At 36.4% G+C, this 24679-nt stretch overlaps 1 protein-coding gene across 1 annotated transcript in view; it reads right to left on the bottom strand.

Moving 5' to 3' along the window:
- Positions 1–24679, bottom strand: part of LOC139716150 (uncharacterized) — a 45193-nt gene that overhangs the window by 4299 nt on the left and 16215 nt on the right. Inside the window, exons 2-30 of the mRNA XM_071627710.1 lie at positions 23371–23441; positions 22452–22511; positions 21638–21767; positions 20300–20512; positions 19775–19961; positions 19019–19090; positions 18370–18390; positions 17477–17533; positions 16898–16996; positions 15771–15815; positions 14676–14738; positions 13781–13825; positions 13179–13244; positions 12013–12096; positions 11426–11479; positions 10620–10691; positions 9748–9798; positions 8594–8647; positions 7805–7858; positions 7100–7153; positions 6606–6659; positions 5709–5816; positions 5442–5495; positions 4610–4717; positions 3246–3344; positions 2595–2702; positions 2063–2134; positions 790–903; positions 195–341 (exon numbers count right to left, since the gene is read on the bottom strand). Coding sequence (XP_071483811.1) covers positions 195–341; positions 790–903; positions 2063–2134; positions 2595–2702; positions 3246–3344; positions 4610–4717; positions 5442–5495; positions 5709–5816; positions 6606–6659; positions 7100–7153; positions 7805–7858; positions 8594–8647; positions 9748–9798; positions 10620–10691; positions 11426–11479; positions 12013–12096; positions 13179–13244; positions 13781–13825; positions 14676–14738; positions 15771–15815; positions 16898–16996; positions 17477–17533; positions 18370–18390; positions 19019–19090; positions 19775–19961; positions 20300–20512; positions 21638–21767; positions 22452–22511; positions 23371–23441 — 2416 coding nt within the window. The remainder of the gene's footprint in view (positions 1–194; positions 342–789; positions 904–2062; positions 2135–2594; positions 2703–3245; positions 3345–4609; positions 4718–5441; positions 5496–5708; positions 5817–6605; positions 6660–7099; positions 7154–7804; positions 7859–8593; positions 8648–9747; positions 9799–10619; positions 10692–11425; positions 11480–12012; positions 12097–13178; positions 13245–13780; positions 13826–14675; positions 14739–15770; positions 15816–16897; positions 16997–17476; positions 17534–18369; positions 18391–19018; positions 19091–19774; positions 19962–20299; positions 20513–21637; positions 21768–22451; positions 22512–23370; positions 23442–24679) is intronic.

Here is a 24679-nt window from a genome sequence, read left to right as displayed (position 1 = left end):
CTATGATACCAGTCTTTGACAATTAAAACTTTTCAAGTTCCCCGTTGTGAGTTTCAAATCTTTTGTGTGCAGGATGTTAAACACAATGCGTTTGATTTAAACATATACAAGGATCGACTCTACAATTTCATATTTCTAAGAAATGGAAATACCTGGAAAAATAGACATTTCTCACGCAATCACGTAGAACTTACCGGGATTCCGTTCGCACCATCAACACCCGCTATGCCCTTGTCTCCCTTGAGTCCCGAGGAACCCTTCAAACCGGGAAAACCCTGGATACCACGGGGACCATTGGAACCCTGGGTGCCTTGATCTCCAGTTTCGCCCCTCTCTCCTTTCTAATAGGGTGTGGAAGGGGGAGGGGAGATGAAGACAAAGTTTTTTAAATGTCAAAACAAATAAAGAAAACTCACGAAGACACGATAATGGCAATATTAAACAACAGATTGCGGTTACGCAGTCATAATGATTATTATGTCCGCAAACGGATCCATGTCAAGAAAGATGTGTTTCAGTTTCTGCTTCTTTTTTTTTCTTTCTTTTATTTCGCTTTGTTTTGTCATCATTTATGTGACGGCCACTGCACTTTGGCTACGACGCTTCTGCAGGGCGATTACTCCCTGAGTATGGACATCACATGTAGGCCTACAGACAACGGCCATCAAGAAGCAAGTTATATTTAAGCCCGGCACGTCTTTAAAATCTCTGAAGTGGCGGCACTGCACAGCAGAGATATGATCCGGAAGTGTAGTACCGTGGTAGAAATTAGAGTAACCCTTTACTCACCGGCCCTCTGGTCCCTTGGGCACCTGGCTGGCCATCTTTTCCGTTCCTTCCCGGTGAACCCGTTTTGCCCACTGTGCCGGTTTCTCCCTTCTGTCCTCGTCTGCCTGGCAGTCCCTGGTAGTACAAAATCACACATTTTTGTATTGTCTCTCTCCCATTTCAGTTTCAATTTCCTACTTTTTCTTTCCAATTTTCAGTTCTCACTTCCATTGCCAACAACTGTATAATGTGTATATGACTTAGGACATTAAAGGACAAGTTCACCTTCATAGACATTTGGATTGAGTGAATGCAGCAATATTAATAGAACACATCAGTGTGAGTTTGACGAATATCGGACAATCCATTCAAAAGTTATGATTGCGAAGATACTTTAGAAATTCATAACTTTTGAATGGATTGTCGGATTTTCCTCAAACTTTCACTGATGTGTTCTACTTATATTGTTACATTCACTCAATCCACATGTATATAAAGGTGGACTTGTCCTCTAATTTTGTTTGTAAAAATTGATTTTTCACAGAGAATCAATCTTACTGAAATTTCTATATTATTTTCTATTTCGTTTGTGCATTGCATTCTCGAAAAAAAATAAGTTGCAGAAGCAAGTTGAAAATGGACATTGAAATTGAAAATTCTTTTCCATGTCAATTCCATATTCCATTTCAATTAAAACATTCCCTTTGGCCTGCAGAATAATTGCTGTATATCCCTTTGCCATTTGCTTGCTTTTCAAAGCACAGCAACGTTGATACACAATGGGGGCAGACATGATATGAAACGTTACGTCTTTTCATAGTGTTATTTCAACACTTCAATTGCATGTGTAAGCATGCCTCAAATGCCATGGCTCATAGCGTTTTCCGCCAAAGAAAGTGTCCAACAGAAAATGCTGACATATATCAAATTCTTGAAAGTGTGATTGAAATGATAATACTGTAGCCAATGACACCAGGGTACCGGTATGATGGCATTTATTTGTTCTGATGGTTATGCTTTAGTATACATCTTTTATTGTCCGTACCACTTGACTGGTACCAACAGTTAAAATGAAATAAAAACTTTGAGCGTTTCATAAATAAATGCCATCGCTTACGACTTTATTTTTTTATTTTTCATATGATAAGTAATCCAAAAGATACTGCTCACAAAAGTAAACTGCAATGAAAACATCACTAACCATTATGGTGATATTTTGATTAATAACAAGTTATTGTCATTATACTCCCGATGATTACAACATCATTACTAAAATTCCAGTAAGCTTACTTACGATCGAACCGGTTGCACCCCGGTCACCAATTTCTCCTTTCTGTCCCTTAGGTCCCTCTCTCCCAGTTGGACCCTTTGATATCAAAAACGGGTGAAAAGGAAGACGAAGGAGGAAATAGGGAATGGTGAAGACATAACACAAATCTTCGCATTCATACACTTGTAGTTTCTCGTTGTCAAGCCTAGGGGTGGAGTTGACTATAGTACTATTTGAGGCACCGAGGTTTGTAGCTTCTACCGGAATCACGAAATTAATCAGAGTGTATTGAATTGTATTGAATCTGCTCTCAACTAAAAATCCATGCCTGACGGCACCTTGATAGTTAGTATTGTGATGCAGGGTAACATGATAGAGAAATCCCCAAAGCGATGACGATGTAATGACTCTCATAATGATGACAATGATGATGATACCAAGGCATTAGCGACAGCGCCCGTATTCGGAAGGGGCTATTTCAGTGTTATCTAGTGTTAGCCTTGATATCTGCTTTCGTAATGACCAGAATTGTACCGGTGCATCAAGGGTGACTCACCCTGCCACCCTTTTCTCCATCCTTGCCGGGGAGACCAGTGTAGCCAATACCACCAACGCTTCCCTTCTCCCCACGCAAGCCTGTCAGACCCATTCTTCCTGGCAGACCCTGGGAAAAAAAAAACACGAACAAAATATACATACAATATATCATACATATATCTTCCCTCATACATCGTGTACATGAATACATATCATAACAGGGAGTAAAAATGTGAACCGATGTACATGATTGTGATTACAAACATAAGAGCAATAAAGACGACGAATCTTCGTTTCTACTGTTTTTGTTTCCAGATAGTTTGTTTTATGGTCTGTATGTTGCCATCGAACCATTAAAAACCAAACTGTGAGGTGCACAGAATACAAAGAACGAACGATCTCTATAGATTATAATGCATCCCGTTGAATAAGGAGTTACAATTCGTTATTCCGAATGTTCGTTGGCACGCACTTTTTTTTCTTTTTTTTTTGCATTTTTGAATTAAGGAACAATGGAATAACGAACCTTATTTTTCAATATTCGGATGATCTCACCTTTGGACTAACGAAAATCACCCGAATAAGAAGCGTGAATGTCTGTTTGTGTGTATGTTTCAGGTGTGAGTCATTCCGTTTGTCTGTTCAGTATCACAGTCGAGTCGAATCTTACCTCATCGCCCTTAGTGCCACGAGATCCTCTCTCCCCCCGCTCTCCTTTGTTACCCGGTTCTCCCTGTGGTCCTGTATCTCCAACAGGTCCTGCGTTGCCCTACAAAAACAAACAAACAAACAAACAAACAAACAAACAACAAACAAACAGTGAAATGATAAAGTAATGCAATCGATTCAACATACAAATCCGAAGCATTATTTTTCATCAGTGCAGGTTCTTCACACCATTTCAAATATTTGAAGGGTTTGTTTGCAAAAACCGATAAGTCCATATTTTAAGATTTTGAAGTACGATCTCTGTTATAAAGTACAAAATAATACCTTTTAAATGATATATTGGTCACTACATATAAAGGTATATTTTTGAAGTTATGGTCAAAAGAAGCAAAAAAATTCTTATTATTCTCTTTCTTTTTCTTGACCTTTAATAGCAAATATTTCCATTTGGCAAGTATAGACTTATCGGTTTTTGCAAACAAACTCTTCATTTCTAGTGTTTGTGTCTACTCAATCGATTGTATGATTTTCTTCATGGAAATAATCACGTCGCCTACATAGTCAAAATTTGCAAACTATGTCATCATTATGTTAATTATGACTGAAGTTTGGCTTCATGTAAATACTTTCCCTTGATGAAAAAAAAAAATACTTTGATAATAATACAGACACAACGAAATGACAGAAAAATCAACGAGATCCGAATGGAATTAATTCAAAATTAGTATCTGCACAGCTCATCTTAAAGGACAAGTTCACCTTCATGTACATGTAGATTGAGTGAATGTAACAATATTAGTAGAACACATCACTGAAAGTTTGAGGAAAATCTGACAATCCGTTCAAAAGTTATGAATTTTTAAAGTATCTTCGCAATTACTGCTGGATGAGAAGACTACTACAGTGTGTGACATCACAAGCTATAGTAGTCTTCTCATCCAGACATAACTGAGCAGAAACTTTAAAAATTCATAACTTTTGAACGGATTGTTGGATTTTCCTCAAACTTTCACTGATGTGTTCTACTAATATTGCTGCATTCAGTCAACCCAAATGTCTATGAAGGTGAACTTGTCCTTTAATGCTGATGCATCAAAAAGAAGACTTAACAATACTGTTAAGTCGTCAAAAGTAAGGAATACTGACAACAAAGTGGCATTAAACAGATTGGAAAATGGAAAACATTGAAACCAACAAAGGCAGTACAGATGCGAAGAGGAAACAAAGGAACAGTAGAAGAGCTTGAGAAACAAAGAAAGAAAGAACAGAACTGAACAAAGAAAGATATAAATAAAGGGAGAGAGAGAGAGCGAGAGATACACGAAGAGGTCGAGTGCAATAATGATCTATTTTTTTCTTTCTTACCGGTCTTCCATTAATCCCATTGGAGCCCGTGCGACCAATTGATCCTTTCGCTCCTTTTTCTCCCTTTAACCCAATTAGTCCGGGCAATCCCATGTCACCACGACCACCCTACGGACAAAAAACATATAAACTCTACATGTAGGCATCGAATGATTAGGAAAAAAACACCCCGTCATAATTTAAAGAAACATTCACACAAATCAAAACGAATAATTGTATAACAATAATAATCCATTCATATTATACAGATAAACAACACAAATAGATAATACTAATAACAATATTTATGAAAACAATGATAATAATAATGCTAATACTACTACTACTACTAATAATAATAATAATGATAACAATTATAATAATAATAATATGATATTTATAATGTGGCAAAGCTGAATAGCTTTACAACCAGCTGCCAATTTTGCATTGCAGAGATATCACATGTCAAGATGAAAATGCACTAGAACTTTAATCTCTCCTTGACACAAGCTGAAAACTGTCATGCTATTGACAAAATTAATGTCAACTGTAGTCATTCATGGTAGGGTCTTAGTGTTTGGTAGTCTTTAAAGAGACACCACGTGACAAGCGTGATGCCAAGAGATCTAAAGAAAAAAAAATAGAGGGGATCAGAAACAGTGATGTGTGTTACACATCACGATATTATGATCATACTTGGCTATCAATTGTTGTTAAGGTCTGTATGCAGTACTGACTAACCTTTCTGGGATGGAATGTACCAGGAATGAGGATTTAATTAGGATTCGAAATCGAATATCCTACAAAATTAGTATTAGTCATAAAACATGGAAGTTAAAGACAATATTCATACCTTATCGCCCTTGGAGCCAGGAAATCCAACGCTTCCCGTTGAACCTTTGAAACCCTGTAAAAAACCCACACATAAAAAAAGCAATTTAAAGAAAAGTGAACTGAATTCTATCAGATTAATATGATCATCATGGAAAAGCTCAGAGATGGAATTGATTTAGAGACGAGATGGAAAGAAAAGAAGGGAGGAGAAGAATAATTTCTCTTTGGAGTTTCATTAAAACAGAGATAAGAAAACCAAATATGTGAATGTAATTATCAGACTTACCCGCAGCCCCTGTTCTCCTTGAGGTCCTGCCACTCCCCGCGGACCCGGTAGACCGGTGGGCCCTGGTTCACCCTGAGGTCCAAACGGTCCCTGTGGTCCTTGGCCGCCCTAAATCATAAGCAGCGCACCATTCCACGGTATTGTTTTATATGTATATTATGTATTTGTGCATCTTACCGTGCAGACATAGTCGTTTGATTGTATTCAATAATGTTTTAACTTTATTCCGCATCTGAAATTCTGTTTAAATCTTTGCGTGGCTATAAACTTTGTTCTCTTAAAATCAATCATGATATGATTGTATAATAGCTATGGTGATCGTTTCCTACTTGCCATAAAACGCTGACTCTACGGTTTAGTGTGTTGCGTGCTTGCTTGAAAAAATAAAGTAAAAAAAAAGTGAATTGTTAGCAACAATACTATTCTTATGCTAATTATGCATTGTACAAAACTGATTGATGTAAAAAAAAAAAGGAAACTATATTTTCACTTTGATTGATTGAGAGACTCCTTTCCGGAATTATGAGTGATCCAATTCAAATTCAAATTCAAATTCAAACTTTATTTTCACCTTTTTTTATAAACAGAATGTACAAGAAACAATATCATAAATCTGACATGCGAGTCGTTGAAAATATACATAACCAGACAGGATTAACAACATGTTCATGTCTACATGATCAGCACAAAAAAAAAGATACATACACTCTACATACACTCTGCGAAAAAAAAAGGGGGGGGGGGGGAGGTACCCACTCAAAAGACTATGCTTGTATCATGTGGATACCTCTGTGGGTAATGGGCTTCCAGTTACAAACATAGAATAATTGAGAGAATTAAGAGCGAGAGTCTGCATGTATGATATGCACACAGTATTATATATTTTTCTTAGATTACCGTGCTGCCTTTGTCCCCTCTAGGTCCCGGAGGTCCCATTGGTCCAGGCTCGCCCTATTGGATAACAATTGCGTAACACCATTCAACTCTGGCAAAATCATACACGAGGAAAGAGACTCAGAGAAGAGTGTTTTTCATGGAATCAAACTACAGAAAAAAAAAGAGAGAAAGATAAAATATAACATAGCCAACAACACAACCAATACCAAGAGAAAGCAAAAACAATAGATAGATCAGTGGGCCACCTCTATTAGATTATATAGATTATAATCACTGTCTCAAATTCCAGCAATCAAGAAAAAATGAAAAAAAAAACTGAAATAAAGAAATGAGTGAATACATTGATAGAACAATACATACATACATGCTTACACACACAAATACAAATAGGTCTACTGTCGTCGAATAAGTTAATATTGATACATAAATGAATGACTAATTTTGTCAATCAAATTTTCGATAGGGATTATGATGATTAAGTTTTCATATCTTACCGGTAAACCAATATCGCCCCGTGGTCCTCTTAAGCCGTCTGCGCCCTTCTCTCCCTAAAATATTGAAATAAAATAACGGTAATAAGTACGAACAACGCGCTACAGAAACGAAATAATAAGCCCATAATATATAACTCTATTCATACAAAACAAGGCGTTTAGCTAGGTTAATCTTATTCGGATTTAAGTAAAATTATTACAATGGATAATAGTACATGAATGATAAGTACTTGTCATGGTATCATGACTCCCACAAAGAGAATGAAGAGAAGCACTACATGTATTAAAACACATCTTGCTATATATAATGACTACCGGAGTATATCTCAAACTACTGTCAAGGATTCGCAATTTGCATTTTCTTAATGTGATATATGCAATTTCTACAAGATCTCAAACTTTTACCACTGTTTGCAGTTTATGAGTGGTGGTAGGAATACAAAAACAAAACATGGTTATAATCGCGTCAAACGCAAACATTCCTAATACGTGACAGAAGTTCATGAAGTCATGACATCAGGTGACTGATAACACAGGTTATCAAAATTATAACAATCAATCTGCTTTTATATCACGCTATTTCTCCCTTAATACAAAACTTTTCAATAATATATATCCACCGTAAGTGCTGTAGTAACGCTGAAATATACGAAATGAAACATACGGTCTGCACGAATTGAAATATTTTGAAAAATTTCACACTACCTTATCACCAGGAAGGCCTTTTTGTCCCCTTTCTCCGGGGGCTCCGTTAAAGCCCTGAGAAACATAAATAGAGGAGGAATTTAGAGGAAGATCACACGATAAAAGGATAGTGTTTGGTAGAAGGAAATGAATTAAAGCAAAAGGTTGATACGAAAAATGCAATAAAGTGCATTTAACGGAAAAAAAAACTGATTTATTTCGATTTCATGCGCATATCTACTAATAACAATTCCAAGACACTACATTGTGGTGTTTTTCTATTCATGAGATCCTTATTTGAGTCTTTTTATCTTATTTTTTCAAAGATCATCAATAAGTTTCCTTTTCCTAATACATACTTTCGTTAATAGTAACCTAATAAATGTAGTGTATTTGTGTATGGTATAATTTCGTCGCGCATCCAATCAGGTTAGTGAGGAATTTCTGACTTTAGAGAAGAAGAAGAAGAAAAGAAAAGACGCACTGTTAAGTCTAGCGCTCTTACAGAAATTAAAATTCAACCTATTCCCTCAAAACTAAAATGAATTTACCTCTACTAGATACTTACGATGGAAGAAAATCACTGTGAACACTATAACTAAAACTAATAAAAATGTCACTATTTCAAACGCTGGGCAAAATGTCATGAATATGATCGAAACCCTCCACTTTATGTCAGTAACGGTTTGAAAATGTAAATAATTTTTAGTTTTATGTTAACGTGATTAAGATGATCGTTCGATAAAATGAAAGCATAGCATTATATGTCATGGTACATATCTGTTATCGATTATACGGTATTATGCACACCTGCGGTCCCCTATCACCCGGTATACCAGGCACTCCCTGAGGTCCAACAGGCCCCTGCACGTGTGTAAGAAACATAAGAAAATGAGATCATTTTGTAAATAATCTATCCCAAATTAGGATGACAGAAATCACCCAGTAGGTGCAGCAAATGACTCATTATCATATTATTGACGGGGAAAGAAAGAAAGAATTACTCCAAAAATGACGAATAGGCATGACGCAAAAGTAAATCATATAATCATGTCATGAAGAGTGGTCACAAAACGACCTAAACATCATTTTTTTGAAACTTAAGTCTATAAGTGATAAGTCTATCATTAGATAGAGCAAAATAATACGTTTCCCATGACACCTTGCTTTTGATTTAACATGGAATGTTCTTGTACATCTTAGAGTAATGATAAAAGTATCCCGTTTTTATATTTTTCTTTTTTTTTTCTTTTTTAATCTCAAACATTACAATTTGCTAAAATTTGAGATAACTCGTTTTTGCAATCAACATCTTCAAATTTCTCTTTTACATACTATGTAAAAGAAAATTCAGAAGCATAGTTTCATATTGACAGATAGAGAAAGAGAGAGAAGAATGATAAACAATCAGCAAATACCTTACCCATCCGTTTTTGTCTGTTTGTTTTTCACGGGATAAAGTGCCCTCGGTAAGGCTGTTTGTTTGTTTGTTTTTTCAGAGAGGCCGTGAATAAATTGTTACAACAACAAAAACAACACAGCAGTTAACAAATAAATCAAAGCAAATTAACAATAAAAACAAGCATAACATGATGAAATATATTACCATTTAGCAGAACCTAGATATACCACACAAAAAAAAAGAAAAAGAAACAGATATGAGAGACATAACCACTGAATACAAACGTTACAAAAGAGGGTGACACAAACAGGTTCACGTAAATGCAGGCAAAATTAGCTCAAACATATGAAATCCATACTTTTGGCGTGCTTTTTGTTTTTGTTTTGCTCTGTTCTTCAAGCCAATATCTTCGATTTCTAACTAGTGACGTAACGGAGCTTTATCTGCATTCGTGATTCCCCGTTATGAGGACACATGAGCAACTGGACGAGAAAACACATAACATCCACAAATATATCGCTATACATGATACGTGTAAAAAGTATCGAAAAGAAACCCTTACTGGTATCAACTGGCTCTCGCCCCCTGTAATCTCCAAGATGTTGATGTCACCCTGAGACATGAAAATGATAGAGTTGATGGAAGGTACAACGTGATTTTTTTTTTTCATTTTCGCTACGAAAGGCGATGACGTGTAATCAGTTTTTTTTTTTTTTTCATGCTGTATCCTTATGCATCATGTCATTTTTTTTCATCGATATAAGAGTTAACGGCGCACCATGTATTCTGGGTAGGCCCTTTTCAGGGCCAAACACACACCCTAGAAAGAATACGTGGTGCACCGTCAAGCCTTCTACCACCCAACGTTCTACCGCCACGGAAGCCTTCAAAGATTTCTTCATCGATATACATATTGATTAAAAGATTACTTGATTATAAGGTACCATGCCAACATGATCTGGGAGCTATCACAATCAAAGTATACTCAGTTCTCAAACTTTGACACGAGAAATCTGAAATCCAGTGACACACTTGTTAATTAAATTTCTTTTTTGTTCTGTGTGTGCAGACTTGATCAGAAAACCTTAGAGTGGGGTACACACTGTCCAACGTTAAAAGGGTTTAAAAAATACCTATTCATACTTTAATCATAACTTCCGCAATGCCATTAATCACTAAGCACGATAAAGATGATATAAAAACAAAACTAATGACAATAACAATAACGGAAAATATTGGACAATTAAAGTAATGGACTTATATGTTGATCCGTAAAAAGATAATAACACTGAAAATGAAACGACCTAACATTCAAGTATTGCATTGTCCATGTGCTTTGCTGAAAACGCAGTGACGAGAACTGGACGGTAATGAATAAATGGAGGGGAAACCCTTTTAAAGTGTGGGGACAGGGTAAAAATCTGATAATCTTACCAAGTTGCCAGGCGGTCCAGGGGGCCCTGGCTCCCCATTCACACCCTTTAAGCCTCTTTCACCTGAGGGTCCCTTCATGGCAGGTAAAATGAGTAAAATGGAAACTGAAAAGTTCATTCCAAACTATTGTACTGGTAAACGTTTAAATAGAACAGTAAGAATTAAATATATATATATATATATATATATATATATATATATATAATTTGCTATTCTTTTAAATATATTATATTCATATATTATATTTTAGATATGACTGTTTGTGATATGTGTGGAATAGATGTCACATTGACTGTACCAAAAAAAAAAAACAAAAAAAAAAACGCAAATTGGCCAAAATGTATAATTGAGCTTTTCTAAATTTCATGACAAACTAAATCGTATTCAATTTTGAATTTCTCCTAAAAGCCATTATACTCTGAGGGTTAGACACACATCATTGTACCAAGAAAACATATTTCTTTATTCTATATCTTATCTGAAGGATATCAAACAATCAAACAAATAAATAACGGACGGAGACTGTTTAACTAGCCAGAAACCTGACATCAAAAAATGTTAATGAATATTCATAAAGTCGTGAGAATAAATATATAATCAAACTGCCGATATATTCTTCTTTTTTTTGACATCACAATAATTTCATATAGTTTACATTCTATCTATAAAACATATGCATGTTAGGGGTACATACCTCATGACAGGTATTACTAATTTACAATTTCCCCTCCCTCAAGTTCTTTCTTTTTACATTCTCGAGTATCATGATTGGATTTTATTTTTCTAATTTGCCAATTAATGCTTACCCTAGGTCCCTCCGATCCTTTGAATCCGTATTCACCACGTGCTCCTTTCTCTCCCTGAAATTATCACGAGAAAATAATAAAGAAAATGGCAAGTCGATATGCATTAGTGTACATTGTGGCAGATTCTGAAAAATCCTCGTTTCTATTGTCGAAGACATGGAGCAACATTTCACAAAATTAAGTCATAATGTGCTTGATCCAGGTAAAAGAATATGGAGGTTATACAATGACACTTTGTTCTTTGGTAAATCAGTTATGCTATCGACTTAAAGCTTTGGTTCTTTTATTCTTAAATACTGACGGAATGAACCCTCGAGATATGTATCATTGCATTATGTTTTCCTATAAATATGCTTTGGATTGTACTTCCATTTTAAGACGTGTTCATGCAGTATACATCTTCTTTTTCGTCGTGAAATAATAGAAATGAATTCAAATAAGCTCAATAGGAATCAAATTGGGTACATTGACAATCGTTTAACTGTGAAATACTTATGTGATGGAAACTGTGACTGTGAAATAAATTAGAACCATTTTAAGAGTAACTTGCATTTAAACCTGTACAAAAGTGTCTTCCGCCCACTCACCTTTGGACCATCGAGTCCCGGTAATCCACGCGGCCCGGGAAGCCCCCGTAGGCCAGGGATACTCACTACGATATCGATTAGTTGCTGAAGGAAATAAATGATATGAATGTTAAAGGTCCTGTGTACCACTGGGAGCAGTGATTTAAAAATGTTCAAGATATCACTTTTGATGCAAATGTGTAGGTCAGTTGTGTCACAAAACATCCTACCATATGAAATTTCTCCAATAAAGCCTAGAATATAAGGAGATATCACTATTTTTCTCATTAAAGCCATAACTGTAGACGGTTTAGCCTGGAAACACTTTTATTATATCATTGTTCACATTTTGTATGTTTAACAATACTTAACATCGATTATACAGGCTCAAATTTTCACAATGGTTGTTTCTATCCCTAACTCACATTTTAGAACTATTTTGAAGCACTAATGCTGGATCTGTTGTTTCATCTGCAAATGGTAAATTGTGCCTTTAACATACAGTGAGCGAATATGGAACTTAGATTTCAGAACATTGCCAGCATGCTATGTTGTAATTAATGTATCGTTTCTTTATTCTAAATTTACAAGTCCAACGCAATGTATTCTGCCCATTAACGACCCAATTATTATTTTCATGAAAGGTTCGTTACAATACTGATGGGCTGAAATTGTATGCCTGTTCAATGGTTTTATAACATATTGATAAACGTATGTGGGTAGAGATGCGTAGATGAGCGAAGAATTCATATTAAGGTCATTAATACGTAGGCTCTACATAATGGTCCACTATAGAAGCGTAAGATATTTGATGAATCAGCCTTACCAGTCTAACATAATCTGTTAGAATTTAAGGCCATCTCCTTTCTGCGGCTATGGCGAAAAACGCACTTGAGGTAATTGTACTCTTTGTTCTTGTTGTTGTTGTTGCTGTTGATGTTATTATAATTTATCATTATTATTATTAGCATCATTATATTTATAGTCATCAACATTACTATTATTATCATTGTTGCTGTTGTTGCTATTAATGAGTTTGTTGTTTTAAATCTATATGACATTTTAAGGAACCAATCGTTAGAATTAAATTTTGATTGAATAAGGTGCACCCACAGCAAAAACAAACTTGAGTATCAAGCGAGGGAAAGCTCCATGAAAAGATTGAATGACGCGAGAGAGATTCTTACCTCTCTGGACGGAGTGTCGCCCGGACGACCATCTGGTCCCTGCTGTCCCGGCGGCCCGGCAGGACCCTGTGGAAATAACGCAAAAATACGATGAGTACAGGGATAGGAAGGCGATCAAACAGTGCACACACTCTGATGCAGAAGTAATAGTTATCAATTTCAATTTCAATTTCAATTTATTTTCATATTTCTCGATGAAAAAATACATCAAATATAACAAAATTAAATGAAATACATGATATCCAGCTAGGAGACGTATATGGAATATTGCAAATATATAAAATATATAAGGGTCGATCTATGAAAGTTGGAATCTAAGAATGAATGCTAAAGAAATATGAAGGAACTTGCTTATTTGCTTTTTTTTCTAAATTTCAATTCAATTTCAATTTCAATTTATGTTCATATTTCTCGATGAAAAAAACACATCAAATATAACAAAATGAAATGAAATACATGGCAGCGACACCTCACTCGGGAAGCGACACCTCACTCAGGATAGTTTACAGCCATAATCATTATTAACTCTATTTGTCATAACGAACATCATTAAGTCGATAAGCACAGAAGAGCAAAAACTTAGCGATCTAGCGGACACTTACCGGATCTCCCTGCACACCAGGTAGTCCTGGCAACCCGTCGCTTCCCTGTAATGAAAAAAAAAAATCCATTTAGATAACCTTCGTAATTCATAAAACAGGTATGCATATATCTATATATCTATATCTAGGCCTATATCTATATCTATATATATATATATATATATATATATATATATACTTTTCTAAAACAACTAGTGGGACTACACACAGTGAACAGATGGAATGTTCATAAATCAAAGACACGGTGACATAATCAAGACAATAGGAACAAACTGTTGAGGGGAAAGGGTGTAATAATTAGTTACAAATTGTTCAGTAGAACTCTTTTACAAAAACTGCAGGCGTCCAACGTCTCTAGCAACAGAGTAATCACGGACTGAATTTGAAGGTAGTGTCACCTGTCCAAAACTACATATTAATGGACATCTTCGCAGAACTTGTATTTTATAAACTATTTCTCTGAGATGAAAACCAAATAGAGAGAAAGAAAGAGATGATTAACGGTGAAAATGAAATAAAATTGAGCATGTATTTCATGATCAAATTTGAAAATCAATATCAACTTAAGGTTCTGAACTTTCTACTGGGTAAAGTTGATGTGCATGATACATAAATTAGTAAAAGAAATGTTATTACATCTTATATAAGTATGTATATACATATACAAAGAGCCTAAATGAAAAAAAAACATTTATATCTACTTATAACAATTCAAAATATATGTGATAATCTTCATGTTATCTTCAAGTGCAGTGTCATTGTAAGACTCTTTTTTTTCTTTACTTCGTTTCAACAATTACAAAAAAAAGATAAAAATTTCGTTTATCTGTTGTTGCATAAAAACTCTCCATATATCTTGGATGGCATCAGATTATCGATTATCTGGTCTTCATACCATCTCGCCCTTTGAACCAGCAGTGCCTGGGTCTCCGTCCAAACCACCTGGGCCAGGAGGACCCTGAAAAAGAGAAAAGTTTTGAAAGTATATCTCTCTGTTATGTTAATAATATTCATTGATTTCCTTTTTCGCTTTATCTCTATCATCATCTCCATCGACGTGATCGAGCACAAAAACATCAAAGGTCAAAAAGGAAAACAGATAGCAAAACTTTACAAGTAAATTTGTTTTTTATACAATGAAAATGGGTAACATTATGAAAAAGTCACATTTACACGCAGGTGTTTAACTGTTTTACCGGGGGGCCGAGCTACCGTGGTCATAATCATTACCATGGTAAAACCAGGTACTTCTTTACACCCAAGTTAAGGGGGACAAAGTGTCTAATAAACACCTCATCCAAGTGTATTGGCGCTGGACCATTATGTATTTGAACTCACAGCTTTTATTGTTATTATTATTATTAGTAGTAGTAGTAGTAGTATTATAATTTTCATCATTATTATTATCATTATCATCCGGGGCCTCGTCCTCAGCACCATCTTGACATTTATACGGTTTGATGTAGCAGATGCACGCTAAGGATTGTGTTTGGGTTAGCAAGAGGAAATCATTCAAAGATCCTGCAACGTGGGGATTCGTGGGTAGCCCTACTGACTCGATTTTTATTTGCTTGCCCACCGGGGAATATTCGAAAACTGCAAATAACGTCAGTCAGAGAATATGTTCAAGGGAGCAAACACACATCCGTGAGGGTCAATTCTAATCGAGTAATTACATCATTTTATATTATAGAGATTCGTGATGAAGGTGAACACACTCAGTTCCTGGAATTCTTGAAAATTCAATCCAGTCCAGCCTCTCCCCACTCCATAGCATCCCAACGTTGTCTATCTACAATATATTTTCCAAGACGGTGTCAACGAACCGGGCAGACTTCGAACCCACATTAATAATTATCCTCTTAGGACGAGCGCAGGGCCTGGTCCAGTACACCTCCGTGACCCTTTATACTGCAGATGGAGTGGATGTACGCTAAGTTATGAATGGGGGGGGGGGGGGGGGGGTCAAAATATTAATAAAGTTTCTTACCCTCGGCCCCGTTGCTCCTGGTGGTCCCATTGGACCTGGTTCCCCCTGAGAGAGAGAAAAAAAAATCGGGAATGAGAGTTGACTTGAGAAATCAAAATCACATTAACTTTTTTTTTATCTTTCTCCTTTTTCCCCGGAGTGGTTCTCTCATGTACACAGGTACTGCTGTTGGAGATCCACCAAAAGTACACATTGAACAATCAGGACAATAGTACTAAAGGGATGGTACAGTTAATTGGTGGAGATGAGAATTGGGATTTTAACTTGTTGCAAAATACCAAGAAACCACTTATGAAATAGTACAGATGATACCATGCTAAGAGGAATTCGATCGTTTTTATTTATACCTCAGCAATTTCAAAACCAATTTTCATCAAAGAAACGCTAAATTCTTCATAAAATTAGATGCTCTTTCATATTTCATAAGAGGTTTCTCACTATCTCACTGAAATGTTAGAAACCTGAAGTTAAGTCTCATCCGAAACTGTACGATCCCTTTAATGTATCATAATAGAATACTGTATTCATTATATCAACACTGTATTATAAAATGAGTTCAAGAATGTAGCCAATTGGAAGTGCTGAAATGAGTCACGAGTGCGTGCATTAATTTCTCACTAACATACACGGCCTGACGTCACAATGTTTACACTAGCAGTGAGCACTCAATCAGTTGTTACAAGTGCGTCGCGAGCTACTATACGCGCTGTCAATCCTGTAAACAACTTCTAGTTCGATCGGGCTGCTGGCCGGCCTTTCTTGTGCATAACATGTGTGGCATACGTATACTCTTATACGTACAGTACTTATATGTGCGGGATTTCCGAGTGCGACGTGCGTAAATGTTTGGGACGAACATCTTCGGATATCTTGATTTTTGAGCGAGTGCTACTTAGATTGTAGCTGACTGGTATTGACCCACAAGTTACGTGAAAAATGCTGTTAGTTTTCGACCCATTTTATAAAACAAATGATGCACAGGATTATTTCGTGGCGTTAGTGGTTGGTGCGCTACATCTCCACTAACGCACTTGATCCTGTGCATCATTTGTATATTAATGCTTCCAGATTGTTTTAATGGCTAATGCACACATGCACACATTCACACACACAGCTGCAGGACTCACCCTAAATCCGTCGCTACCCTTTTCTCCCTTCGAGCCAATCGACCCCACCCGACCAGGAATTCCAGGCCGACCGATCTGGCCAGTCTGTCCGCGAGTACCCTGTGAAAGAAAAGAAAGAAAGAAAAAAAGAAAAAGTAAAACCGCTGTTCGATGAAAACACAAAGATGTCCTTTTAATTTGATTTATACCATCTTCAAAATAAAGCTTGCTATTGACTTGACAAAGCCCTATGGGCAAAAATTCGTGAAAACAACGTCTTTCTCGGAGTTTTCTTAATTACTACTACTTTAATCTACAGTTTAGAAGAATAGCGTAGGGAAAGAAGACAATAACACTGATAATTATTACCAAGCACTTGCATTTTGACGTCATTTCTGACAAAACGCATGATGATGAAAATTAAGAAAAAATATAGGTCTTACCAAGAATAAATCATGTGATTTAGACAAATAACTAGTTATTAACAGCAATTAACGCGTTACGTACATAAACTTGGTTGGTCTTTGAAGTTTAGTATCCAAATGCCATTTTAGAATCTGAAAAGAAAGAGTTTGATTAGATGCATTTAAGTTAACTTACCTGGTCTCCTTTGTCACCCTTCGGTCCTTCAGGGCAGCTTATTGGACAGGTTTGAGGCTGGTGAAAAAAGTGATAGATATAGACATTGATGAGAGAAAGAACGTCAAGAGAGTGGCTGATTAACCATGGCATGAACATTCACTGCCTATGTCAGTATCTGTCATGGTGCTACATTGTATTACGATTTAAAGACGTTGAATTGTATTACGCTAGTCAGAAAGCACATGGTTTACTTGTGGTCCCTGGGCCTTGTTTCATAAAGCTGTACGTAAAGTTACGAACAACTTACGAGCGACTGGTGATCAGTTCTGATGTGCTATGCTTAACAAAATTCCCATAATTCAGCTCAAGAACCGATCACCAGTCGCTCGCAAGTCGTTCTTAACTTTACGAACAGCTTTATGAAACACCCCCCTGGCCTGAATATCAGCTGAATGTAGGAAGTCTTTGGGAGGGCGCCGTCGCACAAGTCATGCTGTGCCACAATTGCCAGAAGAAGAATTATTACTGGTGTCATGATATCTGAATTGTTCCCTATTCTCTATCTAATACTTATAATTTCGAATCTTCGAGTGTCCCTTCAGCATTTAATTTACTGGGCTTAGCACAATATGAATGGCAATTATGATGATGATGATGATGATGATTATGATGATTCTCATAATAGTATAGTTGTTTTTATATGACTTGTTATTGTTGCAGCCTGCAAGAAAATTATTCTTAAAGGTACATTCTTTTGACAATGTGTACCACACTGCGTCTTTATTGACGGATTTTTGAATAATGTGTCAAAAACTTGCATGGAATTTACGTAATGAAAAAGTAATACCTCAGTTAAAACAAAGACTTAAACTGGAAAGTGAAAAGAAAAGAACAAACAAAGACAAACTTACTTCTTCCGTTGGGTCGATAAGCTGACGAAGGATTGAAGAAAAAGAAAAAAAAAGAGTCACGATAAAACGCAATAATTTTATATCAATTAAACGTTGATAAATATTGACTTTGGAATAACGTTACCGCAATTAATCCATCAAAAAGAAAAATTGAAGGAGTGTTGACGTGAAATAACCAGCCACTGTTTGTTTTTCTTTTGCATGGGACTATGACATTGAACATATTGCAAGACTATTTGCAAATATTTTCTCAAACCTGTGACGGGAAAGAGAAAGTGTTAACCACCTATGACACAATGTGTTTCTACGAGAGATAGTCATGACTTCCTGGACAAAACCACTATGATTACCATCAATCTACTTGGACTTCAAATTCATTATAACAAACAATAAAAAAACAGACAAACAAACAATCAAACAAACTTAACAAAACACCAACAAACATGAGCACACACACACACACACACACACACACACACATACATAACACTGATACATTAACAAGACAGGTTCACAAAACTTTCCTTCGGGACGCAAGTTTTACATTTCCGGTAATTGTTTGGTGGAAATAATGAATCACGGGGATTATGATATGCATTGCACATTTGAAAAAAAAAAGACTTGTAAGATAGGATTTCCTGTAACTCACCGGGATTTCCGAGCACTGATCTCGGGTAGGAAAGCTCCGGTCACAGTGGATGATCATCCATTGTAAGATAAACTACCAGGATGTGAAAAATACAAAACAAAGCGAAACAAAAAAAGAGTGTCAAATAACGCTGTAATCAATATTGTTCTGCACGCAGATCATCTAGAAGGACAATTTTCATCCGCTGTTTTAGAAACAAGTAAATAACAGAAAAAAATTGCAACACACATCACGAAGCTGTGCACAACCTCTGTATGTGAGATAGAATGACACCCGATTGTCATCCGCGTGAGTGAACAGTAACTTGAGCATACTATTCCAAAGACTTTTCTTTTTTTAGTATCTTTAACCTAGTCTCTAATGATCACACAGCTTCTGAAATGTTCGTCACATAATATTTTCGTTAGTGCGCTCTCTTCTGATATGTTTGTTTGAACAAAAGGAAATGTATTCATTTATTAATATCTCACTTTTTATGGTATGGGCCATGTCAATGACATTGGTGACATTATATCTGTACGTTACTGTTTCTCTTCCTTTTTGCTTGACCGTTCATCTATTCACTCATCTCCAGTTATCTATCTATCCATATCCTTCTATCTATATCTGCCTGCCTGCCTGTCTGTCTGTCTGTCTATCTATCTATCTATCTATCTATTAGTCTATCATTAATCAACTATCTAGCGCTGCTATGTACCCATCTATCAACCTATCAATGTGTCTATGCTAATCCCTTACTCTAGTTTTCTTTCGTACCTGCACTGGACCTCCGCCTGAACCAACCCGCCTCCCGATGGTCGTTTCGCCATTAATGTCCACGACGCCCCTGTTCGACAGCGGGGCCGACCCGATACGCTGGCAGTCGATGAACACGTCCAGGGTGTTCTCGCCCACGGCTACGTGAAGTTTATGCCAGTTCTTGTCGAAAAGCTGCATTGCATTCCTGTGATTGATCAGACAGGTGTTATCAAAGCAGGAGCACGATGGTTAAGTTTATCTGATATCGAATTTTAGGTATCAGCTAGTGTATTTAACAAAAACATACAAGAAGAAAAGGAATGAAGGGTAAAACAGCACAGCGTAATATAATGGCCAAAAGCTGCCTCTCATATAATTATCTATAAATCTGGCATCGTTAGCGTTTATTTGTTAGGGTATCAAAGCGTATGAACGCTTTGCTTGATTACGGGCAAAGCCACGATTGGAAGATTTAAGATGGTTTTTACAAAAATGTAAAAATGGGCTTTAAGAATGTAACTTATGCTCATCAGATAAACTCACTGGAATCGCACATTCTCCAGCTGACCCAGCTCATTTACGTAGATGAACTGCAGGGTCTTCTCCGAGCCGATGAGGCGGATTCCAACCTGGGGCGAGCCGGCCCGGTCCCGGATGAGCCACAGGAACCAATCCTCGTCCATGCCCGTACGATCCGTTAGCTTGAACGTGGAGACGAAGGAGAAGACCTCTGGGAGACCCTGTGGGAACTGCTGCCTATAGAGGGCGTAGGATTAACAAGCAGACGATCAGAAACTGGTTTGATGGATGCACATAATTAAAGCAACAACATAAAACCGCAACAACAACGATAATGCGCAATCAGAAAATCAAGGTAAAGTTTCTACTGCCAGTTATGATGAAATAATGATAGTGATAATAAGGTCTTCTTTGTCATGGGTAGCTCTTCAGTGTTGCCATGACTGCATGCTCTATCATGAGGGCCCTGCCATTATTATTACCCTTGCCGCGTTGTCGGGTACCATTTATACACCTGGGTCGAGAGGGAAATGATGGAGAAAAACGTCTTGTCCAAGGACGTCAGCACTCTGCGGGAATCGATCTTGGGTCCTCCGATTGGGAGTCCAGAGTTTTATCCACTATGCCACCCCTTCAGTGCCCCCCCCCCCCAAGTTTAAAACAATTACGATAATTAGCAGAACTATTGGCAAAATCTATCAATTTTGCAAAACACACAAACTCACACACATATTATAATATACACACACACTAAAAGAGGAAATCACATCAACAAAATAAAAAGATACCTTGGTAGATTCTTTTCATTCATGTTTTTCTCTATTCTTCATTCATGTATTTATCTCTTATAATTGAACCACAAAAATTATCAAAATTGCCCTTCAAAAAAAAAAAAACATTTGCTAAGAAAATGAATTATTATGATAAGTTGGTGCTGTCGAATTGCTTTTATTGCAATGAGTGACAATATTGCCTCACATTAACATTACGTTGTTGTAGAGCAAGTTTTTGCCAGACAGTTGCAACAATTTAAGAACAATTCCGAAGGTTCGTTAGTACACACCTACACTGTATTCGGATTAACGAACCTTTCGAATAATCAACTTTATTTCATTTTCTCATCAAAGAACCCTTGGAATAACGAACCTTACTACACTTTCGCTAAAAAGGAATCTTCGGGATAACAAAGTTTATTTCAATTTCGGAATCACGAACCTTCGGAATGAGGTTAAAAATGTTAAGATTTACGAACCCCTTTCCATTTTCTTTTTTAACAAACAAATGTGTAGTGGGAATTTGTCTGTTTCGGAACAGCGAACCTTCAAAATAAAGAGCAACACCCACTGATTTATCCCACTTTACCTCGTTGGCTGTGTGATGTCATGGTTCTTGAGGAGCCTGTATGCAGTTTGAACCCTGTCTGACCCCGACACAACTCTCACCCCGTCAAAGGAGGCTGCGTCCAGCTGGAACATACGAATGATGTCCCAGCCTCGGATGAGAATCATTTGAGAAGAAAGCAAAAACTCGTAATAACAGTTATTCAAATATTACAGAAAATTCGCTTTGTACTTTATTGTTTGTTTGTTTCCATTATGGGGGGGGGGGGGGGGGAGTTGAAAGTGTAAAACAATGACATATCAGATCTTAACGTACAATGTAGTACGCACAGACAATGCTCATTAGTAGGGGGTTCAAACATGTTTACGAGTACGTTTTATCTGTAGCTTGTTTTCTTCTTTCTCACATGTTAGACGTGTGTTAGAGCTCTACTCAAAAATATCCCGGTGGACTTTTGGAGAGGTTTTGTTTTTTTGTAAGTATTTCTGCTTTTACGCTTTGTTGGAATAGTGTTACGATAAGGATTCGCTTTGCAGCAGTAAAGATACAAACAATAAACTGCGATCAATGAACACAATTCAGTTAGAACTTAAAAGCTGAATGATGATAACAATGCTTTCAAATGTATTTTCGTATATTTTGCATTATTTGGGCTCTTTTTGTAATTTACGTGATATTGGAAATAGAATTTGAATTATACTGCAGACATGGAATCTCAATGATTACAATCATATTGGTGTTAACAATTATATTGATAATAAAAACAAAAACATTAACTGTACCAATAACGAATTGAAAAGAAAAAAAACCGGACAGAACAGGGAATTCTACCTACCTGGTAAATCGTTTTCTTCTACCACTAAATCTCCTGGACATTCTACTGTGCTGGTAATTTCTGGAAAAAAAAAAAAAAAAGAACGGCGATGAAAACAGAGGAGAAAAAGCAAACATTGGTGATAAGAATGAGGCCAGGACCGGATTCCGCACTTGTTACGTCCGATGTGACGGTATAGACAATTCGATATAATTTATACCTTGCTTCACGGATGTACACACACAGACACTGACACACATACACAAATACACACAAACACACACACACACACACAGACACACACACGCACGCATAACTGGGACATTTGCATGTGTAAAACTTCGACTCCAGAAAAGGTCACCGGTTCGAATCCCTCCTCGTGCATTCCTTTCGGGGCAGGATGTATTCTTACCCTCTAATTTTCATGTCCCTCAGTCTTGCCCCCCCCCCCCCCCCATTATTGATTTATGTATATAATGATAGTTTTGGTAATTACAGTAATAATGATGATGATGATAATATCACTATTATACTAATGATATTTATTTCTATCATTGTCATTAGCATCTATTTTTTATTATTATCAATATCATTATCATCATTACTGTCATTGCCAGCTACCCATTGATACACCTGATCATACCTGTCATATGGAGCATTCTGGGCAAAATATCTTGTCTAAGCTTTTATAGTATGAACGCATCAATCAGAATTCGAACCCCGAATCTGTTGACAATGAAAGGGCACTATCCACTGCACCACGGCAAAGATACATTATGCAAACGACTTTGTTTTGTTATATCTCTGTTTCGATGTAAGTATTTGATTTGACGTTTGCAACTCTTCAGAACCAATTAGAATGTGCTTATCAAGGAAATCTGAAACATAGGCAGAATAAGGAACTAACGAGAAAAGGATAATGCCACAAACGTATACTTACGTGCTTTACTTTGGTCTATCCTTAAAACTGTGAATAATGATAAAAAGACGATCCAGCGCCTTAGACAGCACCTATGTGAGAAAACAAAAGAACCCAGGAGGTAATTTTTTAGGTAGCAAGATTTTAAGTTTCAAGTTTGGACTAACAGATAATTTATTTTTTTTTTTAGATTTTTTTTTTTACAACCCTAAATGGATTCAAACACGATATCAAACTCGAGACACTGAACGGAGAGGGATTTTTTTTCTTTTTTGTCTTCTCTCTTCTTTGCTTTCTAAGATGTGATAAATAACATACATAAACATGGAGATGTATCCATAATTATTGGCACATCTTCCAAAACACCTTAACCAGCATAATACACGCCTCCAAGAATCACACATTTTGTTCATGAAATATGTCCCTCTTTTCAGACATTACAGACACTAACATATGAAAACATCCAATAGATTTTTGATACGTTCGTAATTAATTTCTTAACGCAATCTATTTTTTTTTTCATGCCAGAGTAACACAGTAACATGCTCTATGTTATGCATGTATACACCGTCTTCGGTCATCTTCTTTCGTCTCATGAATAGAATATGAAATAGATATAGAAAGATAGATAGATAGATAGATAGATCGATCGATAGATAGATAGATAGCTAGATAGATAGATAGATAGATAGACAGATAGATAATAGATAGATAGATAGATAGATAATAGATAGATAGATAGATAGATAGATAGATAGATAGATAGATAGATAGATAATAGATAGATAGATAGATAGATAGATAGATAGATAGACACAGAGTGTGAGGAAAAGAGTAGAAGCAAACACATGGACTTCCCTCCCTGTGAGAGGAAGCACTAACACGTGATAGTAATTGTTGGTCTTCTAGATATGCTGGTTTGTCTCAGTACTTACAAACTATATGTATAATTCCAGTAGTAACAAAAGAAAAAAAAAGAATAAAAACCAATATGATCCATATCAACTTTACGATTGTCCATAATTCAAGTGGCCAGGCCTAGGAAGCAAAACCTAACCACGAGCAAAATGAGGAGAGAAAGTAGAGAGAGAACACACTGGTGAATTACCTACTCATGAAACGACAGTCAATGACGTCAAGCAAACCAGTCAACGAGATAGTATAATGGTTGAAATGGGGATTTAAGTTTCATCCCTTTTTGAGTTAATTAGAAGTAATCTACCGGTATATGAAATATCAGAGAGTATCCATTCTGAGAGAAATCAAAATTGTATTTGATTGCAATCAGTTTTGAAATGGCTGAGATATCAAAAAGCAAAGTAAAACAAAA

This window comes from Diadema antillarum, unplaced genomic scaffold (assembly GCF_040938485.1).
Source record: "Diadema antillarum isolate AM-2024a unplaced genomic scaffold, OU_Dant_1.0 scf00000062, whole genome shotgun sequence".
NCBI lineage: Eukaryota > Metazoa > Echinodermata > Echinoidea > Diadematoida > Diadematidae > Diadema > Diadema antillarum.
The sequence above is the reverse complement of the archived record's forward strand: the minus strand, read 5'-3'. Positions and strand labels throughout refer to the sequence as shown.